Source organism: Podarcis muralis, chromosome 11 (assembly GCF_964188315.1).
Source record: "Podarcis muralis chromosome 11, rPodMur119.hap1.1, whole genome shotgun sequence".
Taxonomy (NCBI): domain Eukaryota; kingdom Metazoa; phylum Chordata; class Lepidosauria; order Squamata; family Lacertidae; genus Podarcis; species Podarcis muralis.
Window position 1 is genome coordinate 54,846,376 of NC_135665.1, and position 19,358 is coordinate 54,865,733.

Sequence of the window (19,358 nt, forward strand, 5' to 3'; positions counted from 1 at the left end):
GCAAAAACCCTTGAAAAGGGAGCCATTTTTAAAATGCTGCACCTGTTTGTTATTACATATTAATGCATTGGTGAAAAGTGCAATGGGACGTATAGCCTCGGGTTGCCAATCCTGGCTGACAACTTGGGCTGAAATTAGGGCAATGCTGCAATGTGCTCTATGTGGGGCTACCTTTTAAAGTGACCCAGAAACTACAACTAATCCAGAGTGCGGCAGCTAGACTGGTGACGGGAAGCGGCCGCAGAGACCACATAACACTGAAAGACCTACACTGGCTCCCAGTATGTTTCTGAGCACAATTCAAAGTGTTGTGCTGACCTTTAAAGCCCTAAACAGCCTTGGTCCAGTATATCTGAAGGAGCGTCTCCACCCCCATCATCCAACCCAGACAATGAGGTCCAGCTCCGAGGGCCTTCTGGCAGTTCCCTCCCTGCGAGAAGTGAGGTTACAGGGAACTAGGCAGAGGGCCTTCTCGGTAGTGGTGCCTGCCCTATGGAACGCCCTCCCAGCAGATGCCAAGGCAATAAACAACTATTTTACTTTTAAAAGACAACTGAAGGCAGCCCTGTTTAGGGAAGTTTTTAATGTTTAATAGACTACTTTATTTTAATATTCTGTTGGAAGCCACCCAGAGTGGCTGGGGAAACCCAGCCAGATGGGCGGGGTATAATATATAAATATATATATGCTAAAGCCTCTCCATTTTGATTTCAAGCCTGCTTAGAACAGTGGTTTTCACATTTTCTTCTTTATGGAAATGTAGGAACGTCAAGAGTCTACTATCAGGTCAAGAGTCAGCGAATTTCCAGGTTTATCAGGCAGAAGACCATTACTATCTGCGGTGTCAGGGACTGGCTAGACAAAGAGGAGTGGTAGGAGGCACCAGCCAGAGGATTGGTGGTTGGACACTGGGGAGAGATCAGAGGGAGATGATGGCTGGATGCTGAAGGGGCAACAGAGTTTAGTGAGCAGGGGCAGCAAGTGACAGAGAGCAGTTCAGACTCCGAGGCTGAAGCAGAGGAGTGGGTCTCAAGAGGCTGCTGAAAAATCTAATGAATATTCCTTGTGACAAGTTCCCTTCCCCTGCGGTCTCCAAGAATGCGCAGAATAATGAGGAGAGCAGAACTGAGGCCAGAAGTGTGCAGGTGCAGTTTGAGATTGTCCTGGCAACTGCTATATAGGGGCATGACCTTCTAGGAAGGGTTTTCTGAATTGTAAGCCATTTCCTTGTATACAGAGCTAACTTCACTGATAATGGAGCCCTATGTCTTTCATGCTGACCCACTTTTGGCTCCAGCCCCAACAACCAGCTACCCAAGCCTTTTAACTGAAGATGTCAATGAGTCAACCTGGGACTGTCTTCCTAGAAAGCATGTGCTGTGTCACTGAGCCAGGACCACTTCCAAGGACAGTAGTCTTTCAAGAAAAACTTGTGTCCAACACAGGAATTCCAACAAGGGCATGTTCCAGTTCACACGGGATTGTGAACAGGGGTTTTCCCCCCCCCCAGGGGGTACTCAAGCTGGAATTTGAAAAATAACTTCTCCCTGTGGGATCAGAAACTATCAATAACTTGAATACAATTTCTTTCTTGAAATGGGCTTTTTGTGTGTGGATTGTAGTTCTTGAGGGTTTATAGTATTCACTGTTATTTGGGATTCGGCAGGTGGTTGTAAACTTCTAAAATGTAAGCGCTATGTACCCTGAACACTTCCTTGAACTTATGCATTGCAGAGGAGAGGAACAGTGTTGAACAATATCTCTTTCAAATAAACACCCACTATTACTGATAGTGGCATGCCCCTAAGCAGCTTTTGTGGTGCCCCAAACACAATTATGAGCTCATGAGGAAAAACACTTCAGCTTTATATCTCCTTTTTAATTTTTTCTCACCAAGGTTATGTTTTTAACATGTTTCCAGAAAATGGTATCTGTGAACAAAATCACCAATCCTTAAGCTCCCCAATTAGAGAAAAAATAAAAATGGAATCAGCGTAGAACACCTGGTCTGAATGTGAAGGAAATTATGCCTTACTCAATCAAATTAGCAGAGCTGAATCACCTCTGCAATTATCCTTCTCATCATTACCAATGCATGCAATTGATACATGAAGAAAAATGTCCCTTTCTCCTCCCTTCCTCCCCAAACACCCTCAAGTGACCAATGCTTATGCTGGCAACCAGAGCCCGAGAAACCTCAGTGCATTGACCCAGGAATTGTTGATGAAAAGAAAAACCAAATGGTTTAACATAATGTCTCTATCTTCAGACCTACCAATTACGAGAAATACCAATAATCAGTAGCCTGTTAAATTGGGACTTTTAATAAGATGTTAAAGTAGGAGGCAGCCTCTTAGTTTCTCTTCACTGCTCTCATTCCCTCTCCAGCCAAGAATACTTTTTACAAATGGCGTTTGCAGAGGCTTGGGGAGCCCTTGAGAAAGTCCTGGGAAAAGATGATTTCTGATGCCCTGTCAGCACTGTGCACAAAGCATCTTGCCTAATTAAAAAGATGGATCCCACTCCTTCTGTTCTCTTGGATGCAAAGGTATTTTTGCTCTGTTCCAGGTAGTGAGACAGATGGGGGTTCCAGTCCAAGCAGAACTGCAAGGCGAAGGAAGGCAAGGCCTCACTTTCCAGGTAGCACCCTGGACAGCTCCGATAGAAGCTGAGGCTAGAGTGAGATGTCCAAAAGGCGGCCTTTTTCTACCACGACTCTCTGCTTGTGGAATGCATTCCCTAGGGAGACTTGTCTGGCGCCTTTGTTGCTTTGGCCGCTAGTCAAAAACATACCTCTTCTCCCAGGCCTGTGGCTAATCAAACCATCTATGGCCTTTTAATCTTTGTGTAGTGGGGTGATTGTTTTTGTTTGTTACTACAGTGGTACCTCGGGTTAAGAACTTAATTTGTTCCAGAGGTCCATTCTTAACCTGAAACTGTTCTTAAACTGAAGTACCACTTTAACTAATGGGGCTTTCTGCTGCCGCCGCACCTCTGGAGCATGATTTCTGTTCTCATCCTGAAGCAAAGTTCTTAACCCGAGGTACTATTTCTGGGTTAGCGGAGTCTGTAACCTGAAGCGTCTGTAACCCAAGGTACCACTGTATTCTTTATTCTATTTTATTATTTTTTCTTTTAGTTGATTTGTTTTATATTTTTGTATTAATGGATGATGAAGAATGTTTTGTTTATTTCAATTAAGTAAATAAAATTATATATATATAAAGATAATCATGAAGATGATATAAAAGGCTATCTCATTCAACTGGGATGTTAAAAATGGATGAGATTTGCTCTCTAGCTAAAATGGCAACAACAAAATCCCCACCTTAAAAAAAAAAATGAGGCAGAGGGGGGCTGAGTATTAAAACGTCTGTAACCTGAGGTACCACTGTATGTTAAGAACTTTTGTGTTTTTATATTGTATACTGCCCTATGATCCTTAGGTGAAGGGCAACAGAGAATAGTTGTTGTTGATGATCATCATCATCCATACAAGCAGAAAGAAATACTGCTTCTGCAAATGGCTGTGCTAGACTGAGACGAAAATACTGGGGCAGTCTCTAGCTCCTCCTCCATTGGGAAAAGCCTCTTGTAGTTAAAGGGTTCTTGTTTGTTTTAGGAGATGGTGCTAGGAGTTTGGTGGCTCTGCTGTAGCATTCAGGCTAGAATCTTCAGGCTCCAAGGACATCAGTGCAACTGCCTCAAGTCAGAGAGGTAGACACAAGATCGGCTTCTTACTTGTTGGAGTTTGAGCAAGTGGGATCTCCATCACCTCTTCAAAGTCCAGTGCTCCCTGTTCAAACTGGGAACTTTTGCCATCAGTTGGCTTTCCTGATGCTGACTCACCCTGGCTATTGTGTTGTACACACCAGATTTGACAATGGTCTTTCGACAATAGCTCCCAATTTTGAATTACTTCGAAATTCCAAGGAATGCCTCCAAATCCACTTCAAATGTTGGTTTGTTTGAAATTTCGCTGGCAACTCGTAGCTTTAAACAACATTGCACTTGCAAGGCTCATGTATCTACGCTAAGTAAAATTGACTGCTTTCATCAGGAACTGGTTTATGAACTACTAATGCTTTGAAAATTAGATGAAACCAAGCACATGCTCGCTCTAGGAAGAAAATGCGTTTGACTTAGTGGGCCCCTGTGGTTTGTCATTCATAACCACGAAAGACATTGATTTAATATGTTACCAAGACATAAAAGCAAGATCTTAAAATGCTGCAAGCAGGCCTATTGTCTCTGAATGAGAGTCTAATATTAGATTGTAAGGATTCAGTGACCAAACCCATCCCCACTATATGAAATATTAAAGGGCAAGTAATTTATTTTAATCTCTTTGATAGTATAATATTCTTTTTTTTAAAAAATGCATCAAAGCAATTTAACATTTAGTAGCATGAAAGTTCCTCATCCCATACATAAAAATCCTCCAGAAAATCATTACTTCTTATGGAACCCATTTAGAAAAGGTAGAAACAGACTTGGTATTTTAGCAAAACCTGCTTTAGGATGCAATTGCAGTTCTGCAACTATAATGGAAATACAGAAGACCTTTGTAATATGAGGAGTTAGTGGTGTACAACAATGTTTCCTCTCATGCTTAGACCTCCCTTCTGAAGTTAACCAGCTGCATTTCCTATCTTGTGCTGTGTGTACACTAATATTTTCTTGGAGGTCCTTCTTTAGGGTTCCCTCACCATCCAAGGTGATGCAAGTGGCTTCTGGGGGAAAGGGCCTTCTCAGTGTAGACACCTTCAATGTTCTCCTCAGGGATGCTCCTACACTTGTTGTCTAGGCTAATCTGATTTCAGAGCCAGCTGAAGACCTTTCTTTTAATTTTTCTCAGGTCTTTTATTTCTGTCTGATCGGTCTCATTTCGGTTGTGTTTATTGTTTGCATGCTACTCATATTTTTACTGTTTTATTATATATTTATATGTTTTTATTCGTATATTTTAAATGTGCTTTGTGGTGGTTTTAAACATGGTAAGCTACCCTAGGAATTTTACTGATGGGCAGGATGTAAATCCCCTCAAACAAACAATTATATACCTAAAACAGAATTGAATCTGTTGCCCACTCTCTCCCCCTTACTATAAGGTTATTTTCAGATACTTTCTTGAATGCAGAACAAAGTGTTGGGACAGTTTCAGCACATGAAAGACATGGTTGTCCAACACCCTTGGATATATCTTCAGACCTCCATAGAAGGAAAGAAGCAGTCTGACTCTAGAAAGTAGAAACTTGGTGTAAGGCACAAAAGTACACAGAATGAAGACTCTCGTCAAGGGATGACATTCTCCAACAGAGGCAGTACAAAGAATTTCAGCATGAGAGTTTATACCACAAAAAAATGTGTCAGTGCAATAGCCTGTGGTTTCAACTTCACACAGCTTGCTCTACGAAACTCAATACTCATTTTTACCTGACAGCAACTTACTTCTGATATAAACTTACTTCTTCTCCCTTCCACAGAAAATATCTTCTTTGCTACATGGCCTGCCTAAGGGCTTCCCAGAGACATCTGATTGGCCATGGTGAGAAATAGGATTCTGGGATTAGACAGGTCATTGTTCTGATCAAGCAAGACTCTTCCTGGATGAGCTTCTGTTGAAATTACATGAAATTAGTGCACGCAGCAGGAGGGGGTAACATGCCCATTGGCTGTTCCAGTCCTCCATGCACTTATCAGATCTTGTGTAAAAGCTTTACATATGCAGGGTATATTTATGTGATCTGTGTCAGTTGCAGATTTTGGAGGGTCTTCAGGCAAGACAGGCTCCAAGGACTCCCTCTCCCCCGGTGACCCCAGCTCGTCACTGCAGCAAATCTAAGGGGCTATTGTCAGGGATGCCCTCAGCAAATGCCCAAACAGCCAAGTTTTGATGCTGGCCCTTCATGGAGGTCATATCCAGTCTCAGTGCTTTGATTCTCCATGGATTCTATGCCATCTGCCCAGTGCAATGATGACCTAGATGGCTTTAGAAAAGAGTTAGACAAATTCATAGAGAAGGGGGCTATTGATGGCTACTAGCTATGATGGCAGAAGGCAGTTGAAGGCAGAAATACTTCTGAATACCAATACTTCTGAATATCACAGGAGAGGATACTGCTATTGTGCTCAAATCTTGCTTGCTGGTTTCCCATGGTGAGAACAGAATGCTGGACTAGATGAGCCATGGGCTGATTCGGTAATCTCTTCTTATGTGCTGGAGTTGTGTATGAATATATGAAGTAGGCAGAGGTTATCTGCATTAACAGTTAGAAAACAGGTTAAGGCACAGCTTAATTCCAGAATATAACTGTAAGCTGATTTTCTCATAAGCAAAGAGTTTTGTTGCAACACCTCAGGCCTAGAAAACCCCTCCTCCTCCTCCTCCTCCTCCTCCTCCTCCTCCTCCTCCTCCTGCTTCCCTTCAATATGGCAAGCAGTATTTCAGAACAATTCCAAACAAACTTGCCAGCTCACTTAACTGAGAAGGCCAAATCAGCAATGCTTGTGAAACTCATGTTGTGCAATCAGAAGCCACAGGAGTCTTCCTTCTCAAAAGGGAAAGCGAGCCAAGGGAATTTGGGCAGGCTGGAGCCCTCCCAACTTGGTTAAAACTTTTCTGTTTAGATGTCTAGTTCCCTGTAACCCCACTTCTCGCAGGGAGGGAACTGCCAGAAGGCCCTCAGAGCTGGACCTCAGTGTCTGGGCTGGATGATGGGGGTGGAGACGCTCCTTCAGGTATACTGGACCGAGGCCGTTTAGGGCTTGAAAGGTCAGCACCAACACTTTGAATTGTGCTCGGAAACGTACTGGGAGCCAATGAAGATCTTTCAGGACCGGTGTTATATGGTCTCAGCGGACGCTCCCAGTCACCAGTCTAGCTGCCACATTCTGGATTAATTGCAGTTTCTGGGTCACCTTCAAAGGTAGCCCCACATAGAGTGCATTGCAGTAGTCCAAGCGAGAAATAACCAGAGCATGCACCACTCTGGCAAGACAGTCCACGGGCAGGTAGGGTCTCAACCTGTGTACCAGATGGAGCTGGTAAACAGCTGCCCTGCACACAGAATTAACCTGCGCCTCCATGGACAGTTGTGAGTCCAAAATGACTCTGCTGTGGTTTCCTTTATGCCTGTATCATCCTGTTGGAAATGGTTGCAATGGTAGTGTGGGCTTCTCTCTTACATTAGCGTTAGGACAGGAAGGAGCTCACCTTAGCATTACAGGACAGGAAGAAGAGGCACTGGGGCTACTCCATACTATTGGTGCAATGGAAAAGAAGGCACCCAAGAGTCCTCTCCTATTGTTTGTTAAAGTGGACCAAGGAGGTAATGTTTCTCATTGGATTATCACCCGTCACTCTCCTTGTTCAAAATATTTATTATATATCAACTTGTTGCGGAATCATTCTGCCAGAAACAAGTAGAAAGTTTCTAGAAGGTGCCAGAGTTTTCCTTTAAATTTGGAAGTGGCACTCTGGGCTTAACTAGTGTCAGCTGGAAGTGCCAATAAGAAGACCACTAGGCTTCATTGTTGCAGACACCTGATAGCAAACATCTGTCTGAAGAGTGTTGCCTGTAAAATCTGCTGAAGGACTGTTGCTTTAATTTAGAAGGAGATAAGACTTCGGTTTGATAGTGTGCTGTTAACTGCTGTTTATGTTAACAGTCAAAAATATCTTTGCTACAGTAATGCTTGTACCTGGTCTGGGAATAAAACCTCTTGACCGAGACTTCATAGAGTTTGTTAGTCATCTTTAGTTAGTCATCATATCTACGGGACCACCTCTCCTGGTATGCCCCACAGAGGACCTTAAGGTCCATGAATAACCATAGTTTAGAGGTCCTGGGCCCTAAGGAAGTCAGACTATCCTCCACCAGGGCCAGGGCCTTTTGATTGATGGCTCCGACCTGGTGGAATGCTCTGTCCCATGAGACTAGGTCCCTTCAGGATTTAACCTCCTTCCGTCAGGCCTGTAGGACAGAGCTATTCCGCCTGGCCTTTAATTTGAATTCAGCCTGATCTTTTATTTCCCTTCTCTTCCCTCCCCCTCCCCTTTTATGAAGATCACCCGCTCTAGGACCCCACAGCTAATTCTCCCCTGGCCTCCTTGCTGGCCCAAGTAGGACCAATTCAGCAAGCTAGCCCTGGGGATTATCTAATGCTTATTTCCCCTAAATTGATTTTTGATTTTTATTGCTATTCATGTTTTTATACTGTATTTTATGCTGCTTTTATAATTAAGTGTTTTAAATTTGTTGTTAGCTGCCCTGAGCCTGGTTTTTTAACCAGGAAGGGTGGGGTATAAATAAATTTATTATTATTATTATTATTATTATTATTATTATTATTATTATTATTTTAGAATAACTTCATCATTGTTCATCACTTCCATGAGAGAAAGAAGATAAACTCTGCTAAACTCCACCTGATCACTAGTACCTGTGCAGCGAAAGTGTATGGATGGTAACCTCTAAAACAGCTTAGGGACAGAGTGTTTCCCAGTTATTCTTTAAAAGAGGAAGGGAGAGGACATTTTTGAATGGAACACAATGCCCAGGTAGCATTGACCTGTGACGGGGGCTTCTCAATGGCAGTTCACCATTTGTGGAATGCCCTCCTGGAAAGGTGCCTCTGTCTCTCCCATTATAAACATCCCTGATAGGGCTGCACAGCAGATTTAGCAAATCACAAACTGAATCCTTGGCCAAGTCAGGTGGAGACAGCCCCAGATTTCCCTGGGTCAGATCAGGCTTCATGGAATGAGCCTGTGCTGTCAGGTGGTGGGGTGTCAGGCAGGAGAGAGAGGCAGACATCCCCACTGAATTCCCCATGCTAGGAAAGCAGCAGACCCGATCAGGATTGAATCCTCTGCTCACCAATTTTAAAACCCCAAGGAAAGATTAGCCCGTCCTCCAAAATTGATTTTGGGTCAGGTCAGATGTTCCCCAGGTCAGCCTGAATTGGGTGGGGACTGTGCAGATGCTGTTCCTGGAAATCTCAATATTATTACTTGTGAAGCTACATGATTGTTCTTAAATGTTTCTAGATATTCTTCTTATTTTTATTTTATTTTAACTTTACAATTTTCACATTCAAAGGGTTTGCTACCCTGGGTTCCTTTATGAAGAGAGGTGGGGTAGAAATTTAATCAGTAATAATAATTGTAAAAATAAAAGTAATCATCATACATTGTGCAAAATCACCCAGTCGCCTGTTACGTATTGCTGCAATATCTTCTCATACCTCCATAGCCTCTTTCAGTGGGAGTTAAAATCGTCTATCACTTGTTGCGACTGCCGTCCTGCCTGGATAAGCACATGTGGGCAACTCTGATAAACTAGACCAATGCTTCTTCTAGTCTGTTGTCCTATTTCTACAAATAGCCAGCCAGATGATCTCTTAAAGCCAGCATGTGAGGCATGACAGCAATTATGCCTTTCTGTAAAACTGGGGGTTTATTTTATTTATCTTCAGTCTACTGCCAAATCAACCCAAGTTTGACAGGCAGGAGGGAGCATTCTCTGCACCAACTTCCTCTGTGCCATGTATATTTTAAAAAAAGAATCTTTCTTATGCCTCATTAGTTGCATGAACTTACCCCAAGCAACAACCTTACTCTGGAAGTAATACTTTTTGCTTTGCTTTGCCTTACAGATGCCAAGATAAACATGATACCAGGTCAGCCCTTCAATTTTTTTATTTTTTTTATCCTTACACTTTCTCTCTGTCTCTCTTTTCTTATATTCCATCTGCCCTGTGCCTTAAGACAGGAACATGCTGCCAATATTTTAACGAGGGTCAGCTCAAACACATTTCCAGTTCAGCTAGCAATATTTATCTCTCATGCAGAGGGAAATGTTTCTCTGCAGCTGAATGCAGAAATTCTTCCCTTGCAGCCTCCGACATGTTCCCCAGCACACTAAAAATCATTTAACCCTCTCAAACAGCAGGCGCTCCTAATTTCTAGCATTTCAACGATTCCGTTAACAGGTGAGGGAAGGCCATCTAGAATGAGGGTTAAAAGTAAAGGGACCCCTGACCAATAGGTCCAGTCGTGACCGACTCTGAGGTGGCAGCGCTCATCTCGCTTTATTGGCAGAGGGAGCCGACACAGCTTCCGGGTCATGTGGCCAGCATGACTAAGCCACTTCTGGCGAACCAGAGCAGCTCACGGAAACACTGTTTACCTTCCCGCTGGAGTGGTACCTATTGATCTACTTGCACTTTGACGTGCTTTTGAACTGCTAGGTTGGCAGGAGCAAGGACCGAGCAACGGGAGCTCACCCCATCGTGGGGATTCGAACCGCCGACCTTCTGATTGGCAAGCCCTAGGCTCTGTGGTTTAACCCACAGTGCCACCCGCGTCCCAAGAATGAGGGTTGCGATGCACCAAATGTAATACAAATTAATAAATAGCACTGCCCTTCTAGCAGTATTAATGGACCATTTGTCCCAAGTGTTGACTGCGGGGACTTTCACACCACACTGTGCAGTTGGGCAAGGTAGAAATGAGAGAGGAAGTGGGATTGCAAGTGATTCTGGAGTTTATGCTAAGCTTCAGAGGGGTATGGGGAAGAGAAAGAGGGAAACTGTGTGAAACTGGAAAGATCAGAACAGCCTCAAGTTTGTGATTCTGGTTCAAATAGGGATTGGCAATATATAAACCAATCTAGATGAGCACCTAGATGAGCATTAGCCTCCAGCATCATACCACTATAGCAGCATCATACCACTTCAAACAGCCATAAAGGTAAAGGTAAAGGTACCCCTGCCCGTACGGGCCAGTCTTGCCAGACTCTAGGGTTGTGCGCTCATCTCACTCTATAGGCCGGGAGCCAGCGCTGTCCGCAGACACTTCCGGGTCACGTGGCCAGCGTGACAAGCTGCATCTGGCGAGCCAGCGCAGCACACGGAACGCCGTTTACCTTCCCGCTGGTAAGCGGTCCCTATTTATCTACTTGCACCCGGGGGTGCTTTTGAACTGCTAGGTTGGCAGGAGCTGGGACCAAACAACGGGAGCTCACCCCGCCGCGGGGATTCGAACTGCCGACCATGCGATCGGCAAGTCCTAGGCACTGAGGTTTTACCCACAGCGCCACCCGCGTCAAACAGCCATAGCTTCCCCTAAAGGATTATGGGAAGTGTAGTTTGTTAAGCCTGCTGAGAGTTCTACAAGAAAACAATGACCAGAGTGGTGATACAACGACTACTGTAATCGACACAAGATAATACCACCAAGGCAACTATCTGTAACTAAACGTCCATAAAAATGGGGAAAGTAGTTTCGTTCCCAAATAGGTTTTATCTTAAACAATAGCAAACACAGTAAATAAAGAGTTCACTTCTGGTTCAGTGCTCATTTCTTCTCTTTCCGAATTAGATTTTGTCTTGAACAATTGCAAATGCAGTAATAAAGAGTCCACTTGTGATATACCCAGCGCTTTTTTTCTGAAAAAAATGTTCAGGGACACTCTCATTTTGACTCAAGGAAATCACCATTTTATAGTTCAAATTGGGAAAAACAAATACAGTCAATGGTCAAAAGTACAAAAATTCACAAAATGTTTAGGGGTATGCGTACCCCTGAGTCCCCCCAGGAAAAAAGTACTGGATATACCAGTGGTTCAGTGCTTGGACATTGTTCCAGTAATCCAATGTTTCATTGCTAAAGAGCTTAGTCATCAAGATTTGTAGTAAATAATAACAAGAGAAGACAGTATGTAAACGATTTAAAGCAGGGGTATATCTGTCCCCCATCTCCATGTTTCCATCGGGAGGAGAACAGAAAGAGGATGACATCCTTCAGTTTGTTAAACCTCCTAAACTACCTAGATGAGCATTAGGCCCCAGCATTTAAGCAGCATCATACCACTTCAGACAACAAAGAATTATGGGAACTGTAGTTAAGGCTGCTGAGAGTTTTGCAAGGGTGACACTGACACAAAGGAGAAGGAAGCTGACAGGCAAAGCCACCCCACTCTGGACTGGTTGCAAGTTTGTAGGTAGAGGCTGGTTGAGGGCAGTCTCCACTGATTGTGGGGAAATTATGCAACTTGGCTTTATTTTTCTAGGAATAAAAAGAGAGGCGGGAGGGAGAGGAAGAGGGACTCTTGCAGGGGAGGGATTAAAAAACTTTCGCTTAGTACCCCAAACCAGCAGTGGGGCAAGGTTTCCCTGCAAATCTTCATTCACATCAGGATTCCTTCTCCACAGTCTTCATTCATTATTTGGGAGGTTCCATTCAAGGTTCTATTGATTGGCTAAGCTAATATAGATCACGGCTGGAAGACACTTCTAAAGTACAAGACAGCAGATTACCAAGTACAAATGGTGGGATTCTTTTTAACATCCGGATGTAGCAAAGTCTTGGATTTGGCAACCTTCACGAGGGTCATGAATCTGAATTCAAGTATTTGTTAAACACCCTAAATCATCTTGCGATTTCAGAAGTGGCCAATTTGCGTCAGCTCTGTACAAGAGGCACTTCACCCAAAAATGAGCGGCAGAAACTAATGCTGCTGAATCCAGTAAGTTCTCTAATGAATTCCTGTCACTCTAGAAAAGCTAAGTAGGGGGGGGGGGGGAGAGAATACTAATAAAAGTACATTTCACATTCTGCAGAAGTTTGGTATTTTGTTTTTTTCTGACCCTGAATTAATCTGGAAAGCAGTTAATTTCTAGCTTCAAAGACTGCTTCTTGTTTTTGAAGATAATAAACATGCTTCAAATATCACACAGCAACAAAGGGTTGATTAGACATATTTAAGCATGAATAGTAGCTTGTCAGAAATAAATTACTGTGGCAGTAATGTCATGTCTAACTTCATTTCTGTGGAGGAGAAATACCACATTTTTTTTAAAAAAAGAAATGATAAAAGTTTTCCCTTTTGTCCTGACAGTTATTTAAAATTAAAAGTTGATTGCACGCAAGAAGATTTCCATCACTGTTGTACTCTAGACGAGTTTATCACTGGTACACTGAAATGAGAAGTAGTGTTGCTGCTAATATTTGGGTCCTAAGCCATTTAGGGCCCCAATGGTAGGGAACAGCACTCAGCACTGGATCCATAAAATGAACAGGCAGCCATTGAAATTATTTCAAAATTTGGTGTGATGAGCATAAGCCTGTCCACACCAGTCAGAAGTCTGGTGGCCACATTCTGCACCAGATGCATCCCTAGGAACTGGTGCTCTGATTCTACAGCACCCTCACACCACATACTACAATTTTAGGCTATACCTTACTCCACATTTACACTGATCTTTGCGAGTGTCAAACCCAGCTCTTTGGTTGGGGGAGGGGCAAGATGAGGCAAGGTGAAAGGGACACTCTGTAGCCAGCAGAAGAAGTTCAGTTCCCCCAAGTCTGCAGACCAGAGAGCAAGCCAGAAACAGAAGTTTTTATTGTTTCTCTTAATTTCCTCTGACCTATTGTTGTATAGAGGTATCCTTGATTATTTGTCTCATCTCCTTGCATTTCTCTCTTTTGGCCACAACAGTCTGAATTCTTGCTTTCCCTGGATTAAGGTCCACTATGTGCTTCTGTCCTAGCAAGGATTAGGAAAAGCATTAACCCAAAATGCACAAGCAAAACAAGTCTTAATCCATGAGAACATCCTCTCACCATGCCAGAAAGAAAGAAAGAAAGAAAGAAAGAAAGAAAGAAAGAAAGAAAGAAAGAAAGAAAGAAAAGTGAGCTCTTACCTGCTACAGAGACTTTGGCTGTCCGACTGATGATAGCTCCAATACCTTCTAATGATGCTTCACATTGATAAAGGCCCTCATCAGGTTTATGGTGTCTGGAATGGACTATGTTTTGTATCAAAAGAGATCCATTGGGAAACTGCTGCCTTCTCTCATCCACTGCCAAGTTTAAAAAGACTCCATCCTTTTTCCATTTGATGACGGGAATCCCTTGATCCGATTCTGCCGTGCAGTTGAGCAACACGTTACTTCCTCGCATGGTGACAGCATCCGAAGGCTCAATCAGGAACCGCAATGTTGTAAATCCCTTAACTTGTGTGCCTGTTGGGATAAATGGTGAAGAATAGACCAGTTAGTTCACTACAATCCCCAGAAAGCAACTTTTTGGGTCTGGGGAACGTTGAGATTGCCTCTGAAGAAATGATGCTAATGGATAAATTCCTTTAATTATGGTTGAAATTCCCACTGACATTTTGCCTGCGTTAAGAGCATGCAAATCCACCTTGAATCTTGCTTTAGGAAAAAGTCAGACACAACTTATGGTTGTGTGGTCCTTCCAAGAAAATTAAAATCATCCCTCGCCTCACCTTGTCAATCTGCCTTGAATTTTCTTTTGGCAGGAAACCGGTGGCAATTCTACAAATGCTATTTTAGAGAAGCTTCTCTTTCCGAGCAAAATTTCAACAAGGATATATTATTACCTTATCAACCTATGCAAACCAAATAATGAGAGAAGGGAGACCAATTTGTAATTTAAGCAGCCAACCCAATCTCCCCACAGCCTCCGCGTCTCCAGCCAAGATAGCATACAGAAAAATGAGCAGTTAACATCAGATTCAGCCAACAGCAGAGGCCCAGCAACAACTTCTGCTCAACTTATTTCTTATTTAGAGGGCTTAGCTGGGATTTACTGTAAGTGGTTTATTACATCTGCGCCAGCCCTCTGCACCGAGATGAATTTTACTCCCAAGAGGACTGCTGTTATTCGATAGAGCTCTCTCAAATGAACAAATTCCTAGGGAAGAGAAAGCAAATTCTGAATGCCACCAAGCCGCTTGGGTGGAAGACCAAAGTACAGTACACATCTCACTGCCTGCTGTTCTTTGCAATTTCATAAAATCCAGTGCAACAGCTTCCCGTAAAAACTGAACTACAAGAAAGACACTAAAAAAAGGGCTCTATGAGTTTTCATATCACTAACCTCTATTACAAAGGTTTCAAACTGTGCACTTGGGGACCATTGGATTTCTCAGAAACTTATCAAAGGTTTCCGAGTGAAAAGATTAGACATGATGACTGTTGCAGGCAGGTTATACTAGCACCTGGCTAGAAACTTTGAAGGCATCAGTTTGCATTCAGCCGCAGACATGAATTGGTAAGGATGCTTCAAGTATTTTATCTTTGCGAATCCCCGTTCAGCCTGACCTGATCTGCACAGCCTTGATTAAAGTATGGACCAGAACTTAGTTATCTGTAAGCTTCTTCACTTTCTGAGCATGCCAGCTCAAAACCCTATCAAAATACATTTTATAAATGCATGTTTTGAGAGAAATATTTTAAAAATACTATTTAAATACTTATTTAAATTTATGTGAGGTTTTTTTGCCTTCTCAAGTCACATATCAGCATGGAAACAGGATCAAATAGGTGGGAAAATAGACTGAGTCACCCAACCTATGAATTGACTCCGTTCATCCCACTCAGTCCACAACCAAGGTTACAGGCTGGAACTGACAAGACAGCATTTCAGCAGTCAGATCCATGCTTTCTTAGTGTGCGTAGACCAGCCTTCGCCAGCCTGGTGCCTCCAGTTATTTTGGACCAGGGATGATGGGGGATATAGTCAAAAACATCCCACATCAGCCCTGACCCAAAACATATAGAAGGCACCGGGTTGTCAAAGGCTGCTGTGGACATTTCCTTTCTTTGGTGTACATCTCATCACTTACACTTTATACTATGAGATGTACAATGAAGAAACATGATGTCTACACATACTAAGAAGATTTGCATGTGGCTGCTAGGGTTAGTGGCAACTTCTCATCAAGTGTACTGTTGGTGAGAAATACATATTTGTGTTTTGCAGCCTTTTCTAAGTCTGCAGATGTTTGCATGTGGCTTCTAGGGTTAGTCTGCAGATGCGCATGTGGCTGCTAGGGTTAGTGGCAACTTCTCATCAAGTGTACTGTTGGTGAGAAATACATATTTGTGTTTTGCAGCCTTTTCTAAGTCTGCAGATGTTTTCAACTACAACTCCCAGCATCCCTGACTACATTGGCCACACAGGCTAGGGATGATGGGAATTATAGTCCAAGACATTTGGGACAGTTTCTCTGCCTTTACTAAGGATGGACAGTCTGCGTCAGTTTCGGATGCTTTCATTCAAAATTCCATTCCATTGTGCTATTAAATCAGATTACATTTTTTAAAAAAAGAAGTATGAAAAATGGTATATAAATATTTTATCTCAACGCATGCATTTATAAACTTATTTTACCCTAAAGCAATTGTGAAATAATACTGTTAATCTGTTTTAAATGGTACATTTTATGAGTTGAGAACTATAGCACAAAATTTGAAAAGGTGCAAAATCCAACAGATAATTACAATATATGTATGCATTGGTTTTGGTCTGTAGCGTGCAAAGTAGGTCAGTTTGTTTTAAAATGTGGACTGTGCAAAATTCTTCTTCCTCCATAGTTTTTATTGCACTCATACCTGACCCCATTCATAGTCCAACTTCTAAACTCCATAACACTTCCAAAAATAATTCTCTACTTTCACTGACACTTTAAAAACAATAGTCGTAGAATAATCAGGGACGTTTTGTATGCTCCAGTGAAGATGCCATTCGCTTTAGCAAAACCATTTAAGACCTTACGCCAGTGATCTATTACCGCAGGAAAACAATCCTCGTATTTTGAAATAGTGGTGCTCTGTCAGTTTTCAGTGTGCCGAGTACATAAAGTCGCAGGAGTTAAACAAAGATTAACTCTATTTTTTGTGCAATTACCCCAGCCATTGAGTCACAATTTCAGCTATTCATATTCACTCCAAAAGCTACAGTTAGCTGAAAATTGCTTTGGTAGACGATGCTTAACAGTTTGAGTGACTGGTGAAAGAGTTTTGGAAGGGGAAAGAAAGGGAAATCACCTCTGAAATACGGTGCCTGGAGAAACCAAGGTGAAGAAGCAAGAGTCACAGGGTATTATAGCACAGAAACTGTATGACTGCTACCCCAGGAGCTGCTGGAAGAATGTTCAAACTGTGCTTCAATTCCTTTTTACAGGAAAGAACAGGTGTGGACTGCAGGGAGGGATGTTGGCGCCATCACTGCAGCTTACTGGGAGAGACGAAGGGATGAAGTGATGGGGAGGTTGACACAGGTGCTTCAGGGAAAACACCAGCTAGGGTTTATCAGGATGCCCAAACCATGCCCACCTCCCTGCCACCTCAATACTCCCATTGTCTCTCCTGTTAAGCCCCAGCAATGTTGCTCCCAGGAGGCCAGATAGACACCACCACTCCCCTCTTTGACACCTGCTCCTGGGAAATTGCTGCCAGATGAAGACTTCCTTCAGGTTAAGAAAGCATAATTGGGACAAGATGACTACTGAACAACTCCCCTTATGGTCCAATATGGAACAGTTTTCTGAGCTAATGTCAACAACAATCCTCAGTGTGATAGAAGCCTTCAGGCTAGCTTGCTAGAGGTCTTCTAAAGGTTGACCTCTCCATGCCACACCTCTCCTTTCATTCCAGATTCTTCCTCAGGAAAAGCACCTCCATTTTCAGCTCAGTTATGTAATATATGAGTTTATTTGTTCCTCTCCTTTTGGTAGGTGAAGTCAGAATTGGATCAGCCACAAACACTACCTTTCTTTTGAAATGCCACCAGGCCTTATTGCTCAGTGATTGCAGGAGCAAAACTGATTACATGATAAACAGAAGGGAAAAGCTTGAGCTTGGCTGATCCCTAGGGATGTGCCCATCTTTCCATTTTGGTTTCCCTCGGTACCTTGTTGGCCACTCTGAGAATAGGCTGCTTCTCTCTCACCAGTAACCACAGCCTAAGATCTGGGAAGGTCTTGCCCAAAAGTTCTAAGAACATTACATATATTATACATATGAATGGCTATGTTTCATTCTGCTCCATGTAAGAAACAAGTTGTGTCCAGGAACTGGACTAAAAATAGATGACCTTTTAGATCCATTGAATGTAGTGTGAACAGCATAATAATTAATTTAGAACTTTGGGGGAGGGGAGTGATTCCCCACCATTAAGCATTCTCTGGATTTCTCATTATTGAAGTGAAGGTAGTTTATCCATTGTTAATTAAGAGTAAACTAATTAAGTCTAAACTATTATTGCCAACCTAGCAGTTTGAAATCACGTTGAAAGCAAGTAGATAAATAGGTACCACACCGGTGGGAAGGTAAACGGCGTTTCCATCCACTTCTCTGGTTCGCCAGAAACGGCTTAGTTATGCTAGCCACATGACCCAGAAGCTGTACGCCGGCTCCATCGGCCAATAAAAAGAGATGAGCACCGCAACCCCCGAGTTGGCCACAACTGGACCTAAAGGTAAAGGGGTCCCTTTACCTTTACTATTATTGCCAATTTGACAGCTACATCCCCATCTTAAAATATTATTGATGTGAATATATAAAGTTATGCACGCGTACACACGCTATAAGAAAGGTGATCTCACAAAAAAGTATAGTGGTACCTCGGGTTAAGAACTTAATTCATTCCGGAGGTCCGTTCTTAACCTGAAACTGTTCTTAACCTGATGTACCACTTTAGCTAATGGGGCCTCCCACTGCCGCCGTGCTGCTGCCTCACGATTTCTGTTCTCATCTTGAAACAAAGTTCTTAACCCGAGGTACTACTTCTGAGTTAGCAGAGTCTGTAACCTGAAGCGTCTGTAACCCGAGGTACCACTGTAGAGGGGAAATGACACAAACACATCCCATTTGTTTTCTATGCATTTGACAGAGAGGAGGGGAGAGCACCTTCAATCATTGGAAATGGTTGTTTCAGAAAGCAGTGGAAAAAAAGGAAGCTAGACAAGGAGCATGCACTTTTCCTTGTAATGAAATCATTAGAAATATAAGTCTGTAACACAATGTGTCGGATCCAGTTCTGTTCAACCCAGCAAGGACAAACCATTGCACGTAAGAGGCACAAATGGCAGAATGCTCAGCTTGTTCAGACCATTTAGCAAGGTTGCTCTGGAAGCTTTTCTGGCGGTATTGTGCTCTCTCTGTAATCTTCTCCTTTGGCCAGGGCTTGGTGGGAGCACACAGGTTAAACCCCAGCCTGACAGCCCCTAAATCCCTGAGATTTGCTGTAGGCTCAACAATTGTAAGCACATTGGTACAGCCCTATCTGTTCTTAATTCATCTCTCAATGTGATGATCTCACCCTCCTTCCACCCTCACACTGTTTTATCTGCAACTAGTTATAGAGTTAGGGGTGGGTCTTGCAGGCCACCTCGCTCAACCCATTCCCTTATACAGGGAACCCAGAGGTAAAACATCCCTAACAAACTTTTTAAAAGGTATCTCCTAATGTTCAGCTGAACTCTTCCCTCTTACAACTTAAGCCCATTAGATCTTTTCCCACCCTCTGGGGCAACAGCACT

The 19,358-nt window shown here is 42.9% G+C and overlaps 1 protein-coding gene across 3 annotated transcripts in view; it reads right to left on the minus strand.

Annotated features, from left to right (window-relative positions):
- Positions 1–19,358, minus strand: part of DCC (DCC netrin 1 receptor) — a 928,036-nt gene that overhangs the window by 556,518 nt on the left and 352,160 nt on the right. For all 3 annotated transcript variants that reach the window (XM_077936487.1, XM_077936485.1, XM_028749092.2), the window contains exon 2: positions 13,711–14,031. In XM_077936487.1, coding sequence (XP_077792613.1) covers positions 13,711–14,031 — 321 coding nt within the window. The remainder of the gene's footprint in view (positions 1–13,710; positions 14,032–19,358) is intronic.